Here is a 16,569-nt window from a genome sequence, read left to right on the forward strand (position 1 = left end):
TATAATCGTTTTCTATAGTCATTCTGTTAAAATTTTTGACAATATTCTGTCAGGTGTCACGTCAGGGCCAATAAAATGGCGACACAAGAGTGACACATGTCACCATTTGTTTGGTGCTGACGTGACGCCTAGCAGAATCTGTCAAATTTTTTAACAGAATTTGATTCCAGTGAGTAATTTATAAATTAGGCCAATCATAAAGATCTTTGAATTCATTTTAATAATACAAAGAATAATTTGTTATTTAAGTCTATTATAAAGACTAATTGTGCAATTTCTTTATTATTTTTTTTTTTAAAACCAGCTGATTTATCCATAAATCGTGAAACTGAAAAGGCAGAAATTCTCTGGCTTTTAATGCATCAAAATTCAAATTCAAAAGTCACAGAGCCGTTGATGACACTCAACGTAATGACAAAACGCAACTCTTGATGACACTCAACGTTTTGAAAGAAAGAAAAAAAAAAAAGAATCGCGACGGAGCTACAGAGGTGGGGTTACGATTCTTACGAAGGGGACAATACTCAAAGGGCCCCACATCACATTAAAACCTACTATTATTATTATTATTATATCCTCTGACATTTTTCAGTACCGCCTCGAACCAACGTCTCTATTTGAATTGTATATCTACCTTTTGAGCTAACTTTCATACACACATGCAGAATATACAAATAATATTTTCATTGGATAAAAAATTGACACGTCATTTCCCATGGACATGGTCACGTGTGATTCAATATATATATATATATATATATATATATATATATATATATATATTTTTTTTTTTATTTATTTTTTTTGAAGAGATATATTCCTTTTTATTTTACTCGCATTTATAGCTTCCAAGTTTTAACACGACCAATTACAAAATTTACAAAAAGAAAAAAGCTCGGTCAGTACAACGAGGCGTCAATTTTCGCATTATTGTGGTGGGCTTTCTCATGTCCCAAGAGAAAGATAAAAGCTTTTCATTACTGGTGGGTCTCCACCTGAGTCCCGCTTCCTACCCACAGAAACTGCCTTCTCCGCACTCCACATCGCCCTCCTCGCGCGTGCTACGAACGGCCACACATTCCCTGAGATTGGAGGTTTGAACGATCAGATGGAGCCTGGAGGTGTACTTTAGCTCTATTTTCAAAGTTATTTGAACGGTTTATTTAGGGATGATTTGACTTGAATATATCGAATTTTCACTATTTTTTTTTTAAATATTCAAACTATAAAAATTAAAACGTCTCAATTTAAAATATTTATTTTTTAAAAAGTCTTAATTAGGCTTCATCGGTTAAATTTTATTAAAATTCTCAAAATACTCATGTGTATTTTTTTTCTTTTAAAAAAAAAAATTTATAAATTTTTTCAAAGATTCAAGTATAAGTATTTTTGTAAATTTCGTTAAATTCTAACCAACATTTAAATCTTAACAATTTTTTTTCTTAAAAAAAACGATTTGGGTATTTTGAAAACTTTAGCAAGATTTAACGAAAAATTCTAACAGAGGAACCCTTTAATTAAGACTTTCTGAAAAATAAAAAATCTAAATTGAGACGTTTTGAAGTTCAAATATTTTCTCTCAAAAAGAGTGAAAGTTCGGTACACTTAATTGAATTTATCCCGTTTACTTAATGCAACAGTAACTATGAGGAAAAAGCAAAAAAAGGTGATGGAAACTGTGTTAAAGTCTAATAATATAATTTAAAATTATTTGCTTGAATTTGAAAAAATTTAAGTAAGTCAATTATAAAAAATTATTTATAAAATTTACTTGACCGAATAAAAATTGAGTTGTGAAAAGTTATAGGTAAAAGCCCGTGGGTGGCTTATACCTCGTATGAAATTAAGAATTTTTTAGGTGCATTTTTTTTAAAAAAAAAAAAAAAAAATGCTCACAAATACACGGCACCATTACCACCTACCACCAGTTGACAGTTTTTTCTTTCACTGTTTCCATCGCTAAAGCCACCTCAAATCAAAGTAGCCGAGTTACTTCTTTTAGCCAAGGTGGTCCGACCACTCTTTAAACCGACCATTCGAAATGGCTGAAGTCCTCCTTTTTCTACAGCGATCAAAATTATTATTATTTTTTTAAAGAAAATATTTATTATCCCGATCTGAACTGTCAAAATTTAAATCCATTAAATTATCCCTTATGATCATGAAGAGGATTGACCGCGCTACCCTGCCATTGAACCCTAAATATTCCTTTAACTGCGAACGCCGGTACTAGGTATACTTTCTCGTCACTTGACGTGTATCATCCAAAGTGAAGATTCAACAAAGATGAAAACAGAACACTTGAGGGGGAAATAGAAACAGTAACAACGACAATACTGTCAGGTCGCCATGAACCGACAGCAGCCACCTTTGCTCAGTCGCGGGCCCAGCATCCTCCACGCGCCGCCGAGACCGCCGGAGCGGGACGTGTACAACATCATCCCCATCCACAACTTCCTGATGGACCACCCGTCGCTGCGGTACCCGGAGGTACGAGCAGCTGCAGCTGCCCTGCGCGCCACCGGGGACCTCCGGAAACCGCCGTTCGTGACGTGGAACCATAACAACGACCTGCTGGACTGGCTGGGGCTTCTCTTCGGGTTCCAAAACGACAACGTGAAGAACCAAAGGGAGCACCTGGTCCTCCACCTGGCCAACTCGCAAATGCGGCTCCAACCTCCTCCCACCATCCCTGACGCGCTCGCTCCGGCCGTGCTCCGTAAGTTCCGGATTAAGCTTCTCCGCAACTACTCCTCCTGGTGCTCCTATCTCGGCCAAAAATCCCAAATCTCGGTCTCCTCCCGCCGTTTCAGAACGGGTACCAGTTCGGCCGAGTCCAACGATCACCGCCGAGAACTCCTCTACGTCTCGCTGTACCTGCTCATCTGGGGCGAGTCCGCGAACCTCCGGTTCGCTCCGGAGTGTATATGCTACATATTTCACCAAATGGCCGTGGAGCTCAACTACGTTCTCGACGAGAAAATCGACCCCGACACGGGCGCGCCATACTTGCCGTGGCCGTCGGGAGAGTTTGGGTACTTGAAGAGCGTGGTGATTCCGATATATGAGACGATAAAAACCGAGGTTGAGAGTAGCCGAAACGGCAAGGCTCCGCACTCGGCGTGGAGGAACTACGACGATATCAACGAGTACTTTTGGAGTAGGAGGTGCTTTCACGGGCTGAAATGGCGGCCTTTGGTATACTCGTGCAACTTCTTCGCCACCACGCCCAAGGCTAAGCGCGTGGGGAAGACGGGTTTCGTGGAGCAGAGGTCGTTCTGGAACGTTTTTCGGAGCTTTGACAAGCTCTGGGTGATGTTGATACTGTTCTTGCAGGCCATGATTATCGTTGCTTGGGAGGGGAAAGACTTTCCATGGCATGCCCTGGAGAATAGAGGCGCTCAGGTTGAGTTGCTGACTGTGTTCATCACGTGGGCTGCCTTGAGGGTTTGGCAATCGGCGCTCGATGCCGGGACTCAGTATAGCTTGGTTTCAAGGGAGACAGCGTGGCTTGGTGTGAGGATGGCGCTGAAGTTCATGGCGGCGCTGACGTGGACGGTGCTGTTTTCGGTGTTCTATGCGAGGATTTGGAGCCAGAAGAATGCGGATGGAGGGTGGTCCGACGAGGCCAATCGGAGGATTGTAAGCTTTCTTCAGGCTGTTCTTGCTTTTGTGCTTCCGGAATTGTTGGCATTGGGTTTGTTTATTGTTCCATGGATTAGGAATGTGCTTGAGGAATTGAATTGGCCTGTGTTGTACTGGTTGACATGGTGGTTTCAAACCCGAATCTTCGTGGGTCGAGGGGTGAGGGAGGGGCTAGTGAATAATTTCAAGTACACGTTGTTTTGGATTGTTGTATTGGCTTCGAAATTTGCCTTTAGTTATTTCCTTCAAATCAAGCCTCTGGTTGCCCCGACAAAGGTCCTTTTGAATCTTAAGGAGGTGACATATAAATGGCACGAGTTTTTCAATAGCACCAACAGGATGGCTGTTGTGTTGTTGTGGGTTCCGGTGGTGTTGATTTATTTCATGGATTTGCAAATTTGGTATGCCGTTTACTCCTCCTTTGTTGGTGCAACAATTGGGCTGTTTTCGCATTTGGGTGAGATTAGGAATATTGAGCAGCTAAGGCTTAGGTTTCAATTCTTTGCTAATGCAATAAAGTTTAATCTCATGACGGAGGAGCTGTTCCTAAGTCCCAAGATGACTCTGGTGAAGAAGCTCCGCGATGCTATCCACCGATTGAGGCTGAGATATGGGCTTGGACAGGCCTTCAGTAAGATCGAATCCAGCCAAGTGGAAGCTACCAGGTTTGCCTTGATATGGAATGAGATCATAGCAACTTTCAGGGAAGAAGATCTCATCAGTGATCAAGAACACGAGCTCTTGGAACTGCCACCTAATTGTTGGGACATTAGGGTCATTCGATGGCCATGTGTCCTCCTATGCAACGAGCTGCTGCTTGCTCTCAGTCAGGCAACAGAGTTGGCAGACGAGCCTGACCGGTTGCTTTGGTTAAAGATATGCAACAATGAATATCGGCGGTGTGCTGTTCTTGAAGCTTATGATACTGTTAAGTATTTGCTTCTTATGATCATTAAAGATGGCACAGAGGAGTACTCAATCATCCGAAATTTGTTCATGGAGATAGATAGCACAATTGATACTGAGAAGTTCACGGAGGTATACAAGATGTCTCTGCTACAACAGATTCATGCTAAGTTAACATCACTCATTAGGCTTCTGAAGCAACCAGAGAAAGATCTGAGTGAAGCAGTGAATATACTACAGGCCTTGTATGAACTTTCCGTCAGAGAATTTCCGAGGGTGAAGAAGTCCATTGCGCAGTTGAGAGCAGAAGGTCTGGCACCTCGTAGTCAAACCAGTGATGCAGGGTTTCTCTTTGAGAAAGCAATCGAGTTCCTTGATGCTGACGATGCTAACTTTGATAGGCAGGTACGGCGTTTGTATACTATTCTTACTTCTAGAGACTCGATGCACAATGTCCCAAAGAATCTTGAGGCAAGAAGGCGAATTGCTTTCTTTAGCAATTCACTATTTATGAACATGCCCCGTGCTCCGGCTGTTGAAAAAATGATGGCTTTCAGTGTTCTCACACCTTACTATGACGAAGATGTTCTCTATAGCCTACTGAATATTCGAAGGGAAAATGAAGATGGCGTTTCCACCCTGTTTTATCTGCAGAAGATCTATGAAGATGAGTGGGAAAACTTTTTGGAGCGGATGCGCAGAGAGGGCATGCAGGATGATGATGTCTTGGAGACAAAGCAAAGGGATGTTCGTCTTTGGGCATCGTACAGAGGCCAGACCTTATCCCGCACTGTGAGAGGAATGATGTATTATTATAGAGCTCTCAAGATGCTTGCCTTTCTTGATACTGCATCAGAGATGGACATAAAGGGGGGACCACCAGATGGTTTGGATGGTCCACACTTGGGAATGCCATTTCCTTCGCGGAATCTCAACAGAGCAACTAGCAACATAAATCTTTTGTTTAAAGGACACGAGTATGGGAGTGCTCTGATGAAATTCACATATGTGATTACCTGCCAGGTGTATGGGCAACATAAAGCAAAGGGAGATGCCCGTGCTGAAGAGATATTATATCTGATGAAAAACAATGAGGCTCTTCGAGTTGCCTATGTTGATGAGGTTTACTTGGAGAGGGGAGCGATTGAGTATTACTCTGTTCTTGTGAAATATGATCAGCAGCTGCGTAGGGAAGTGGAGATCTATCGGATCAGGTTGCCTGGGCCCTTGAAACTTGGGGAAGGCAAACCAGAAAATCAAAACCATGCCATAATCTTCACCCGAGGGGATGCAGTTCAGACCATTGACATGAACCAAGATAACTATTTTGAAGAGGCACTCAAGATGCGGAATTTGTTGGAGGAATTCAATAACTTTTATGGTATCAGGAAGCCAACCATCTTGGGGGTTCGTGAGAATGTTTTCACTGGTTCAGTGTCTTCACTTGCTTGGTTTATGTCTGCTCAGGAGACAAGTTTCGTGACCTTGGGCCAGCGTGTTCTGGCAAACCCTTTGAAGGTGAGAATGCATTATGGGCACCCAGATGTATTTGACAGGTTCTGGTTCTTGAGTCGGGGTGGAGTAAGCAAGGCTTCTAAAGTGATAAATATCAGCGAGGATATATTTTCTGGCTTCAATTGCACTCTGCGAGGCGGCAATGTGACACACCATGAGTATATACAGGTTGGTAAGGGGAGGGATGTTGGGTTAAATCAGATCTCAATGTTTGAGGCCAAGGTTGCCAGTGGCAATGGTGAGCAGGTTTTGAGCAGAGATGTATATCGGTTGGGTCATAGATTGGATTTCTTCAGAATGCTTTCAGTTTTTTACACAACTATTGGGTTCTACTTCAATTCAATGATGGTGATACTGACTGTTTATGCATTTTTGTGGGGCCGCCTTTATCTTGCCCTCAGTGGTATTGAAAATGCCCGACTGGCTCATACTAGTAACAATAAAGCCCTTGGTACAATCCTTAATCAGCAGTTTATTATCCAGCTAGGTCTCTTCACTGCCCTTCCTATGATTGTTGAGAACACTCTTGAGCATGGGTTCCTTCCAGCAGTTTGGGATTTCTTGACAATGCAGCTTCAGCTGGCTTCAGTGTTTTACACATTCTCACTGGGAACTCATACCCACTTCTTTGGCCGGACTATTCTGCATGGGGGTGCAAAGTATCGAGCCACTGGCCGTGGTTTTGTGGTGCAGCACAAGAGCTTTGTCGAGAACTATCGACTCTATGCTCGGAGCCATTTTGTGAAGGCAATTGAGCTTGGGATTATTTTAACTGTGTATGCTTCTGAAAGCAGCATGGCTAAGATGACATTTGTCTATATTGCCTTGATGATAACAAGCTGGTTTCTCGTAGTGTCATGGATAATGGCCCCCTTTGTGTTTAATCCTTCCGGATTTGATTGGCTGAAGACTGTGTATGATTTTGATGGTTTTATGAATTGGATATGGAGCAGTGGGGTGTTTACGAAAGCAGAGCAGAGCTGGGAAACATGGTGGTATGAGGAACAAGACCATCTGAGAACGACTGGTCTCTGGGGCAAACTGTTGGAGATTATTTTAGATCTTCGTTTTTTCTTCTTCCAGTATGGAATTGTGTATCAGCTGCATATTACCGGTGGAAATAAAAGTATAGCTGTTTATTTACTATCATGGATATACATGATTGTGGCTGTTGGGATTTACATCATCATATCGTATGCTGGGGACAAATATGCTGCAAAAGAGCACATCTACTACCGACTAGTTCAGTTTCTTGTCATTGCGCTTACAGTACTTGTGCTTGTTATATTGCTGAAGTTCACTCCCTTCCAATTTCTTGATTTTGTGACAAGCCTCTTGGCATTCATCCCAACAGGCTGGGGTATGATATTGATAGCCCAGGTACTTAGACCTTTTCTGGAGACCACTGTGGTGTGGGATACTGTGGTTGCCTTGGCTCGGCTGTATGATTTGCTGTTGGGGGTGATTGTTTTGGCTCCCGTGGCATTACTGTCATGGTTGCCGGGATTCCAGTCGATGCAAACAAGGATCCTGTTCAATGAGGGATTCAGCAGGGGCCTCCAGATATCTCGTCTTCTGGCTGGAAAAAAGTCTAACTGAGATGTAACTCGAGGTACTTTCTATCTCATCCTTTTCTTAAATTTTGGATTCCTCCATTATTTATTCAACATAAACTCTTTCTTGCTTAATAATGTAACTAATCCGCAATAATAATAAAATACAGTATTAATTTCCTTTTCTTTTCTAATGTACATATGTATCCATACATAAATATACAAGTGCAAAGCGCGCACACACATATTTGAATGACCTTCCAATTTTCCAGTGAAATTGGGGGGGTGAGAGATAGCAAAAAGATGCATCAATTTCTAAGCTAATTCAGTGTCTTGTGGATGCCATCAATGAGGTAGTTAGACACGCCACTTGGGAGAAAGGCTCCGTTTATCTCTTCCGGTTATGGCAGAGAGTGGGGCTCCCATCTACCCGTCCGAGTCCAAATCGGTTTTGAGATATCATCGAAAATCGAAGGTCGGCAGAAATGCTCAGATGGATACTTCTTTGTATGACGAGGCTGTGACAGCTCCCAGTGCTCTGACGCCGTTGCTTTCGGGTGCTTCTTCTCAGGTCTTGGGCCGAATCATGGGCCATTTCTCGCCGAAGCCAGGTGGGGGAGTGGTCGGTAAGTCTCCTCCATCTAACTTTCTTCGGCGAGGTTTCCTTATCCTGAGTGCTCCCTCCCTTTTGAGTGGTTGTGCTTCACCAATCGTTGAAAATGGTGCGAATTTCAGATTAGATGGCTTGACTCAATCTTAGAAGTGGCCGGTAGGTTTTGGCCTGTCTGGAGAGATTGTTGTGTAGGATCAGGGGGATGAGGTTTGGGTTGGGGAGGGAGGAGACTCCCCTTACCCCTTGGGTGTTTGTCCTCTCTACATGCCCTTGATTGGGTGTCGGATGGTGTTGAAGATGAAGATCCGTCCTTTGCGATTTTGGATGTCATTGAAGAGGATTTCCATTGGGTTAAAAAGGGTGCACGTCTTAAGATCAAAGGGAGGAGAGGTGTTGAATCTGAAAAGCTTCATTGACCACGGCGATGCAAGCGTGCCCTCTTGGCGAAGGAAAGGAGAGGCTCAGGTGCTGGAGCGTTGAGTGTTCCTTATGGGTTTTGGATTTAATGGCTTAGGTCTTTGTGGGTTTGTTTGAGTTTTTTTCATGTAACTTTGAGTGCTCTTTGTGGGTTTCGAGTTTAAGGGCTTAGGTCCTTGTAGGTTTATTTGGGTTTCTTTTTGTGGATTAGTTTGGTTGGTCCTGTGTATACTCCCTATGTACCTAGGGGCTCCCTGCGCTTTTTTAATAAAATCTTTCTTACTTATCAAAAAAAAAAAAAAAAAAGTACCCCGCTTGGTGAGATTTATATTAATAATCACTCTAAAGGAAAGGAGGCCACATGGCTTGATAGAAGGAGAGAGCATTTAAAAATACAAAAAAAAAAAAAAAAAAAAAAAAAAACCCCTTTTCTAGAGATGGAGAGAACAAAGTAAGGGGGCTTCCCTACATGGAAAATGAATCAAACTAGTTCTCCTCTACCTGCAGGTATTTTAAATGATTATTGTTTATGCTTCTTGTATAGCATAAAAATGATTCATTGGGAGCGTCATGGGAAATCTAGTTCATACCTTCTCTTCGTCATCAAAGCCTCAAAGCCAACACAAAGACACTACCTAGGACACCATTACGAACTTAAGTACTCAAATAACCACGTGACAGATGACCAAGCCAACCATGTCATAGATTATCTAGATAAGAAGACCTAGACACACCCACTCAAGCAAATCCTATAGCATAGGAATGGCAGATGGAGACAGTCCATGTAATTGAGCCTCCTTGTATCCATAGCTTAACCTTAACTTGAACTATCTGCATTGATGCCTTCCTTTCCTTGCAAAGTGAGCCTTGCCAAGCAATGGAAGGAGAAACGACTAAGACCTTCACAGATAGTCAGACCATCTGTAGCAATCAAACCTACCCTATCCCTTAAAAGTCCCAAAGCTTGAGGTCTACTACCTAGACACATACAGGTTTGCCTTATCACCATTTCAAAGCCAAGCCTCCTTTTCTAATTGAGGGGAGTAAGAAAGAGACTACGTTTGGATTGCCTAATTCAATAGCTCAAAAATAAGTGGAGTTCACTCTTTGAAGCATAGTTAAGTGTTGCAACAGGGGGGGTGTCCGGCGACATAGATCTCCATTTCCTTGTGGAATATATCATGAAACAGCAGAGTCATGGGTTGCTAGCAACATTGCTCCGGTAGTCTTTAGACCAACTGGCATCACCTTGTTAGGACACTACTCGCCAAGGATTTGTAGGAAAGAGGCCTCGGACAAGGCTTTTTTAGGATGGGAAGGACAACAAGAGAGGTTTTCCTACTATCCGCCACTAAGGAGCGGATGAGGTTTTCTACTTTTGGCTATCTTGGATGCCAGTGTAAGCGAAGAAGAGTTTCGTCGGGAAACAATGGTTGCGCGCCAAAAGACCAAAGGTAGGAGGGAGGTGTTGAATATGAAAAGTTCCATTAATTATGGCGATAATTATGCAATCTCCCGGCGTCGGAAAGGCAAGGCTCACGTGATGTAGTGTTAAGTGCCTCTCGTGGGCCTTAGGTCTTTTGGATTTTTGGGTTTTTAGGGTCTCGCGGGTTTGTTGGGTCTCTTTCTTTTTGGGCTGGTTTGGTTGTTCTCTTGTTTATTACCTGTGTACTTAGGGGTACCTTACTCTTTTTTATAAAATTTTATTACTTTTACAAAAAAAAAAAATAAAAAAATAAAAATAAAAATTGCTTTCTCTTTGGTTTTAGGAAGACAATTTGGTTATTGAGCTCTTACCATTCACACTTGTCTTTCTCACAAATGGATTCATCAATCAATCTTCTTTCTCGTCCGCTTTATTACCTTACTAATAAAAGAAGAAATTCCTTGCTAATGGTAAAACTAGCTTGAATCCTTCCCTTTTTCTATAAAATATGACCTTACTCTTATCATTTATCTAACTGGTTATAATAAGCTGACCTTCCCTATTCTTTTCTTTTTCCAATAAAGCTCTATCAACTAGTCACTTGCTAGTGCTATCTCTTTCTGCTAAAGATTTTGCCATTTGATCTTTGGTTAAGCCTGTGTCGTATTTTCCTTATTATGCAATCATTATGAAAGTTGGAAAGAAAAATCTTTGGCAATTGTTAGAATAAACAAGGCTGTGTAATGTGTAACCCACAAACTAGTAATGTCATGCAGAAGAAATGGAATGAAGAGGTTTTTGGTAATGTAGAGATGAACAAGAGGAAGCATTTTGAAGATCTTCAGGCTTTTGATGCTATTGAAGGTAGTACGACTTTAGTTGAGGAGGAGCTAATAAAGAAGGCAGAGATTGTCAGCAAGATGAAAAGGTGTTCTCTTTTGGAGGAGGTGAGCTGGAGGCAGAAATCTAGGGTGATGTGGTTGAAGGAAGGGGATAAGTGTACTAAATTTTTCCATTCCATAGCCAACTCAAATAGAAAGTACAACTCAATGGATTCCTTATTGATTGGAGATATTCCTTCTAATCAGACGGAAATAGGCAAGCATGTGGTAAAGTTCTATCAAAAGCTCTTTTCTAAGCCGTGTAGGTGGAGGCCTATGGTGGATGATATTTCCTTTGATTCTATTTTGGAGTCTGAAGTCAACTGGTTGGAGAGAGCTTTCGAGGAGGAGGTTAGGAAGGTAGTGTCAGTTATGAATGGTGATAAGGCGCCGGGTCCTGACGCTTTCTCTCTGGCTTTCTTCAAAGCGTGTTGGGATGCCTTGAGCTTGGACATTATGAAGGCGTTTTTTTACTTTCATGCTAGAGGTTTGTTTGAGAAGAGCCTTAATGTTTCATTCATTTCGCTTATTCCAAAGAATCCTGGTGCTAATTCCCTTAAAGACTTTTAGCCTAGTAGTCTTGTGGGAGGAATTTACAAGATTACTGCTAAAGTTTTAGCAAACAGATTGAAGTCGGTTTTGGAGAAGGTCATATCCAAATCTCAAAGTGCTTCATCTAAGGTAGGCAGATCCTCGATCCGATCTTTATTGCCAATGAATGCTTTGATAGTAGATTAAGATCGGGGGAGCTAGACATCATTTGTAAAATGGATCTGGAGAAAGCATGTGATCATGCAAATTGGGATTTTCTTTTGTATATGTTGAGGTGTGGCTTTGGGAGAAAATAGTGTTCGTGGATAGCTCATTGTATTTTTTTTTTGTGCGGTTTTCGATGTTAGTCCATGGCTCTCCTAATGGTTTTTTCAGTACTTCTCGTGGGCTAAGACAAGGGGATCCTCTGTCACCCCTATTGTTTGTGTTTGTGATGGAGGATTTGAACCGTATGATTTCTATTGCGGTTAGTGAGGGTTTGCTAGAAGGTTTCAAAGTTGGTAATGATAATTTTTCTTATCTTCTATTTGCTGATGATACATTAATTTTCTGTAGTGCTCGTTCTTCCTTTTTTTGATAAGTAAATTTAGTTTTATTGAAAGCGTAAGGCGCCTCTACGTACACTGGAAGTATACAACAGGAAACACCTAACTAGAAAAGGAAAAAGAAACAAGAAGATCAGCAAAGTTGATGGATAAAGGGTACAAAAAAGCCATTGACCAGAGATACAGCGTATAAAGGGTGCTCGTTCTTCTTAGCTGTGTAATTTGTGGAGTCTCTTCCTTCTGCTTGAAGCTGCTTCGGGCTTGAAGGTCAATTTGGAAAAGTCAAATTTAATTCCTGTGGGGAATGTAGATCAAGTGGGAAGGTTAGCCGGTATACTAGGGTGTGGGGTTGCTACTTTGCCGGTGAAGTCCACTCATATTTGGGACAAGGTAATCAAGAAGATAGAGCATCGAATGGCTAGTTGGAAAAAGGTTATACCTCTCTAAGGGTGGTAGTCACCCTTATTAAGAATACCCTTGCCAATTTACCTACGTATTATTAGTCTTTGTTCCCTATCCGGAGGAGTGTTGCTGCTCGCATTAAGAAGTTACAATGGGATTTTCTATCGGGTGGGATTGGTGAAGAGTTCAAATATCATTTGGTAAGTTGGTCAAAGGTTTGTACCCCAATTTCAGAAGGGGAATTGGGTATTAGGAACTTGGTGATGTTCAACTGTGCTCTATTAGGTAAATGGTTATGGCGGTTTGGGATTGAGAGAGATGCTTGGTGGAGAGTTACGGTGAACTCCAAGTTTGGCAGTTTGTGGGGTGGATGGTGCTCCCTTGAGCCTGTAGGTGCCTTTGGAGTGGGGTTGTGGAAGAACATCAGGAAAGGGTGAGAGACTTTCTCTAGTTTTGCTAGATTTTAGGTGGGGGATGGGGTTAGGACAATTTTGGCATGATCTATGGTGTGGGGATACGGTTCTGAATGAAGCTTTTCCTAATCTGTTTAGTATTGCTCGTGTAAAGGATGCATCAGTTGTGGATAATATGGAGTTTTTGGGCAGTTGATTCAAATTGAAACAGTGAATGCCAAAGTGGCCACATTGTTCGTGCAATCGAATACCAACTTAAACGAGAATGAAACTACTTCCCTTTCTGGAGACAGGACTGACTCTCTTTGGCTTTGGCTCAAGAGAAAGAAGAAAATTAGTTGATAATTTACGGCCATAGTTTTGTCCAAACTATTTATTCTTTTTCAAGTCATCATATCAAACCAAAAGGGGTTCTCTTAACATGATTAGGGGCCACCTGTCGACAGTGAACTTTCTTTGCTTACTGCTCCTCACCTAGCTTTCGTTCCCCCGCCCTCCAACCTTCTCAATAGGCTTGTCACGGCTGGGGCTATTCGTGCCGCTTGATCAGATAGGCAATGAATAATAGGGGTCAACCAACCACTGTCTCTCAGTCCTCCCCGACTGAGCGGAGGCTGGTCCTAGGTTTCTATCTTGGTGGTAAGTAAAGAATTTGACCCGGAGTAAGATGAGTGTGTTTGCCCCTCCAGAGTTCACGAACGAGACTTTCTCTATTTTAGCGAGCAGAAGGAACCTGCCACAGGTTCTACTCAGTGGATCGTGAGCTTTGTTAGAGAGGCGCATGTTTGGGAAGTGGATGTCTTTACTTCCTTCTTCCAGGTGTTGCACTCAATCATTGTGAGTAGAGATCGTGCAGATAGGCTTTGGTGAGTCTCTTCCAAGAAAGGATTGTTCAAAGTCAAGTCTTTCAACTTTGAAGGTAGACGCTTCCATTGGAAGAGTGTGTGACAAACTCAAGCTCCTTTGAGGGCAGCTTTTTTTGCGTGGTCGGCAGCCCCTAAGCAATATCCTTACTGTGGATAATCTCAGGAAGAGACATATCATCATTGTGGACAGATGTTGCTTGTGCAAGAGAGATAGGGAATTAGTGGACCACCTTTTTCTTCTTCACTACAATGTGGTTTCCGCTCTGTGGAATACCCTTTTTACTCGATTTGGTATGTCTTGAGTTATGCCTAGAAGAGTTATCAACTTGTTTGCCTGTTGGTGGAAGTCTAGAAGGTCGAGAAGTGATGCAATTTGGAAGATGGTGCCAATCTGCATTTTTTTGGTGTGTTTGGAAGGAAAGAAATCTTAGGTGTTTCAAGGATTTGGAGAGTTCCATGAATGATATTTTAGCTTTGTTTTTTTATATTCTATATCTTTGGGTGGTGGCTTTTTTGTCCCTACAGTCGATTAGTTTTGGCGATTTCCTTGTCAGTTTTTCTATTTCTAGTTAGGTTTCTTTTTGTATACTTCCAGTGTACTTAGGGTGCCTTACGCTTTCAATAAGACTAAATTTACTTATATTAAAAAAAATAAATAAATAAATAAAAAAAAAAAAAAAATTATGCATTGCATCCTTTGCCTACAAATGCAAACCTGTCTGTGATTGAATGGAGAAAATTGTTATGGTTTCACCGTTGCAGGCTATTAAAACAATAAAACCACATTTGGACAGGCATTATCCAAGCCAACTCAATCCAGTTCCACTTACTTCTATAATTTACTCTTCACTTCTATATAGGAATGATGGAAAGCTATAAACTCCTGCAATATAATGAGAAAAAGAATGACAGAAGTATTTATTACTGCAGGAGCCTAGGCAAATGTTGGAAGTAATTTGTTCCAATTTTAGCAGATGTCACTAAAGAGGCCTTGACAAACTTGTTACGTTCGCTTTGGTAGAAGGATTGTGATTGCCATCAGAACCTTGCTCCCCTGAGGGAAATTAAACTCACTTTCGAAAAGTTTGGGTAAAGGCTTACATCCAAATGACCTACTTGCTGTTTGCGTTTTCTCTTTACTTGGATTCTCTAAATTGTTGCAGCCATTCTCCGGCTTCATAGTTTTGTACTGTGAAAGTGTGAAATGATCACTTCTTGAAATAAGCATGAAGTATTAAGTAACAGAAGGTGGAGTGTGCTTCTTCTATGTTCTTCCTTTTTCTTTCTTTTCTTGATAAATTTGAAAGAAAAAAAAAATGGCGTCATTACTTCTGGATTTTCTGTATTTGGTAATTGATGGCCACTAATGTCATAATTCTATAATTTTTACTGGTTTTTGTTGTGTTTCAGGTCTGAGGTGGGACTTAGGAGTAGAAAACTGAAGTAGACAGCTTGCCTTTATTTCCACCGACTCAGGTGCTGTGGCAATGTTCATTTTACTGGGGAAAGCATATTATGATTTTTTTTTTCCCATCATCAACTCGTCTTCCTATCCCTGTTGTATCTGATTGCAAGCTCACATGCCATTAGTGCTACAAATTTTGTGATGGCACCGCTCGGTTCTGTACATACTGTCCATGTACAGTGTAGCTTACATGCTAGTCTATTAGAAGTATTTGCTTATGGCACAAATTTTATGGATCCCTCATGTCTTGTTTTCATCATGCCAACATTGGTTCTTGATAGATTGATTGCTTTAGTCAAGGCGATTTTACCAAACGTTTGGCTGTGTTTTTATTAATTTCATTTTAAAATTGCTATTTTTTGAAAAAAATAAAATAAAATTGCATATTTTAAAACCGCTAAATCAATCAGATCCTTCGACATGACATGGTGACACCTGCAATGTTTTAAGATATGAGATATTCTTTTTTTGAACAGGCAACATGTGCTATCATATATTGCTGAAAAGCTGGAAGGTAATTATAGAGAATAGTGGTTCAAGACCACCTATATCTTAAGTTAGAAGGATCTGATTTAAAAACAACTACTTAAACAACACACAAACATTACAAAGATATTGTTTGAGCCTTCCTTGACATTAATGCACACTCTAAAAAGAAAAGAGGGCTAATTTAGTTACAAACCAAAAAATAGTCTAGTAAACACACTTATAAAAAAAAAAATAGTCTAGTAAACATTTGAGCATTACAAAGACTGTGACGGAAGAATCAACAGGGAATACACAAAACAAAAACCACAAAAGCAACCGGTGTTGGGAAAAGCCGTCACCGGGGCCAGTGCATGCAGGACAAGCGCCGTCTTCGGGAATCTCCCTACAGTGAACGACATCCAAAACCACCGATCTCCACCAGTTGACACTGGAAAAGACAGGTCATGACCTTCAAGCGCGGGTCTAGGGAGAAAAACTCCCTGGCACGTGCTAGCCACATGCCGAGCAAAAAGGCCCATCACAGCTGTGGCTTAATACTGCCGAACCGGAGGAAGCCGACGACCACCACAGAAGGGCGTGTGTCGAGAGAAACCCAGTCGAAGAACACAAATCTAGCACCAAAGAAGTCAAACAAAAAAAGCATGGCCAGATAAACCTCTGCCGGGGACACACCAAGAACAACCGCTCCTCACCAACCGACAACTTGTGTAGCTTCTGCCAAAAAAAAAAAAAAAAAAGCAACAGGAAAGGAAATAAAAAACAAGCTCCATAGCTCAAAAGGCTAAGAGAACAACAGTCACCACCGGATCAAGTCCAGAGGGAAACAAAACTCCACAGCTCTAGTGACTGGGAGACGCCTAACCTCCATTGGTTCACACTAG

General features: G+C 41.5%; 1 protein-coding gene and 1 non-coding gene across 4 annotated transcripts; both read left to right on the forward strand.

The window, feature by feature from the left end:
* The first annotated feature begins 2,114 nt into the window (after positions 1-2,114).
* LOC133869673 (callose synthase 11-like) lies at positions 2,115-15,513 on the forward strand. Of its 3 annotated transcripts, none has more exons than XR_009900495.1 (3): positions 2,117-7,678; positions 14,665-14,982; positions 15,145-15,513. XR_009900495.1 is itself a non-coding variant. In XM_062306738.1 (2 exons), exon 1 carries the CDS (start codon positions 2,350-2,352, stop codon positions 7,663-7,665), a length of 5,316 nt encoding a protein of 1,771 aa, XP_062162722.1. In that variant the 5' UTR covers positions 2,115-2,349; the 3' UTR covers positions 7,666-7,678; positions 15,145-15,513. The 3 variants fall into 3 exon arrangements, 1 of the variants encoding a protein (XP_062162722.1); XR_009900496.1 differs by having other exon boundaries at positions 14,665-14,823; XM_062306738.1 differs by lacking the exon at positions 14,665-14,982 and having other exon boundaries at positions 2,115-7,678.
* LOC133869988 (small nucleolar RNA J33) lies at positions 5,342-5,422 on the forward strand. Its single transcript, XR_009900612.1, has one exon. It is a non-coding gene; the product is annotated as a small nucleolar RNA J33 (small nucleolar RNA).
* Positions 15,514-16,569: the final 1,056 nt, after the last annotated feature.

This window comes from Alnus glutinosa, chromosome 5, assembly GCF_958979055.1.
Source record: "Alnus glutinosa chromosome 5, dhAlnGlut1.1, whole genome shotgun sequence".
NCBI classification, from domain to species: Eukaryota; Viridiplantae; Streptophyta; class Magnoliopsida; order Fagales; family Betulaceae; genus Alnus; species Alnus glutinosa.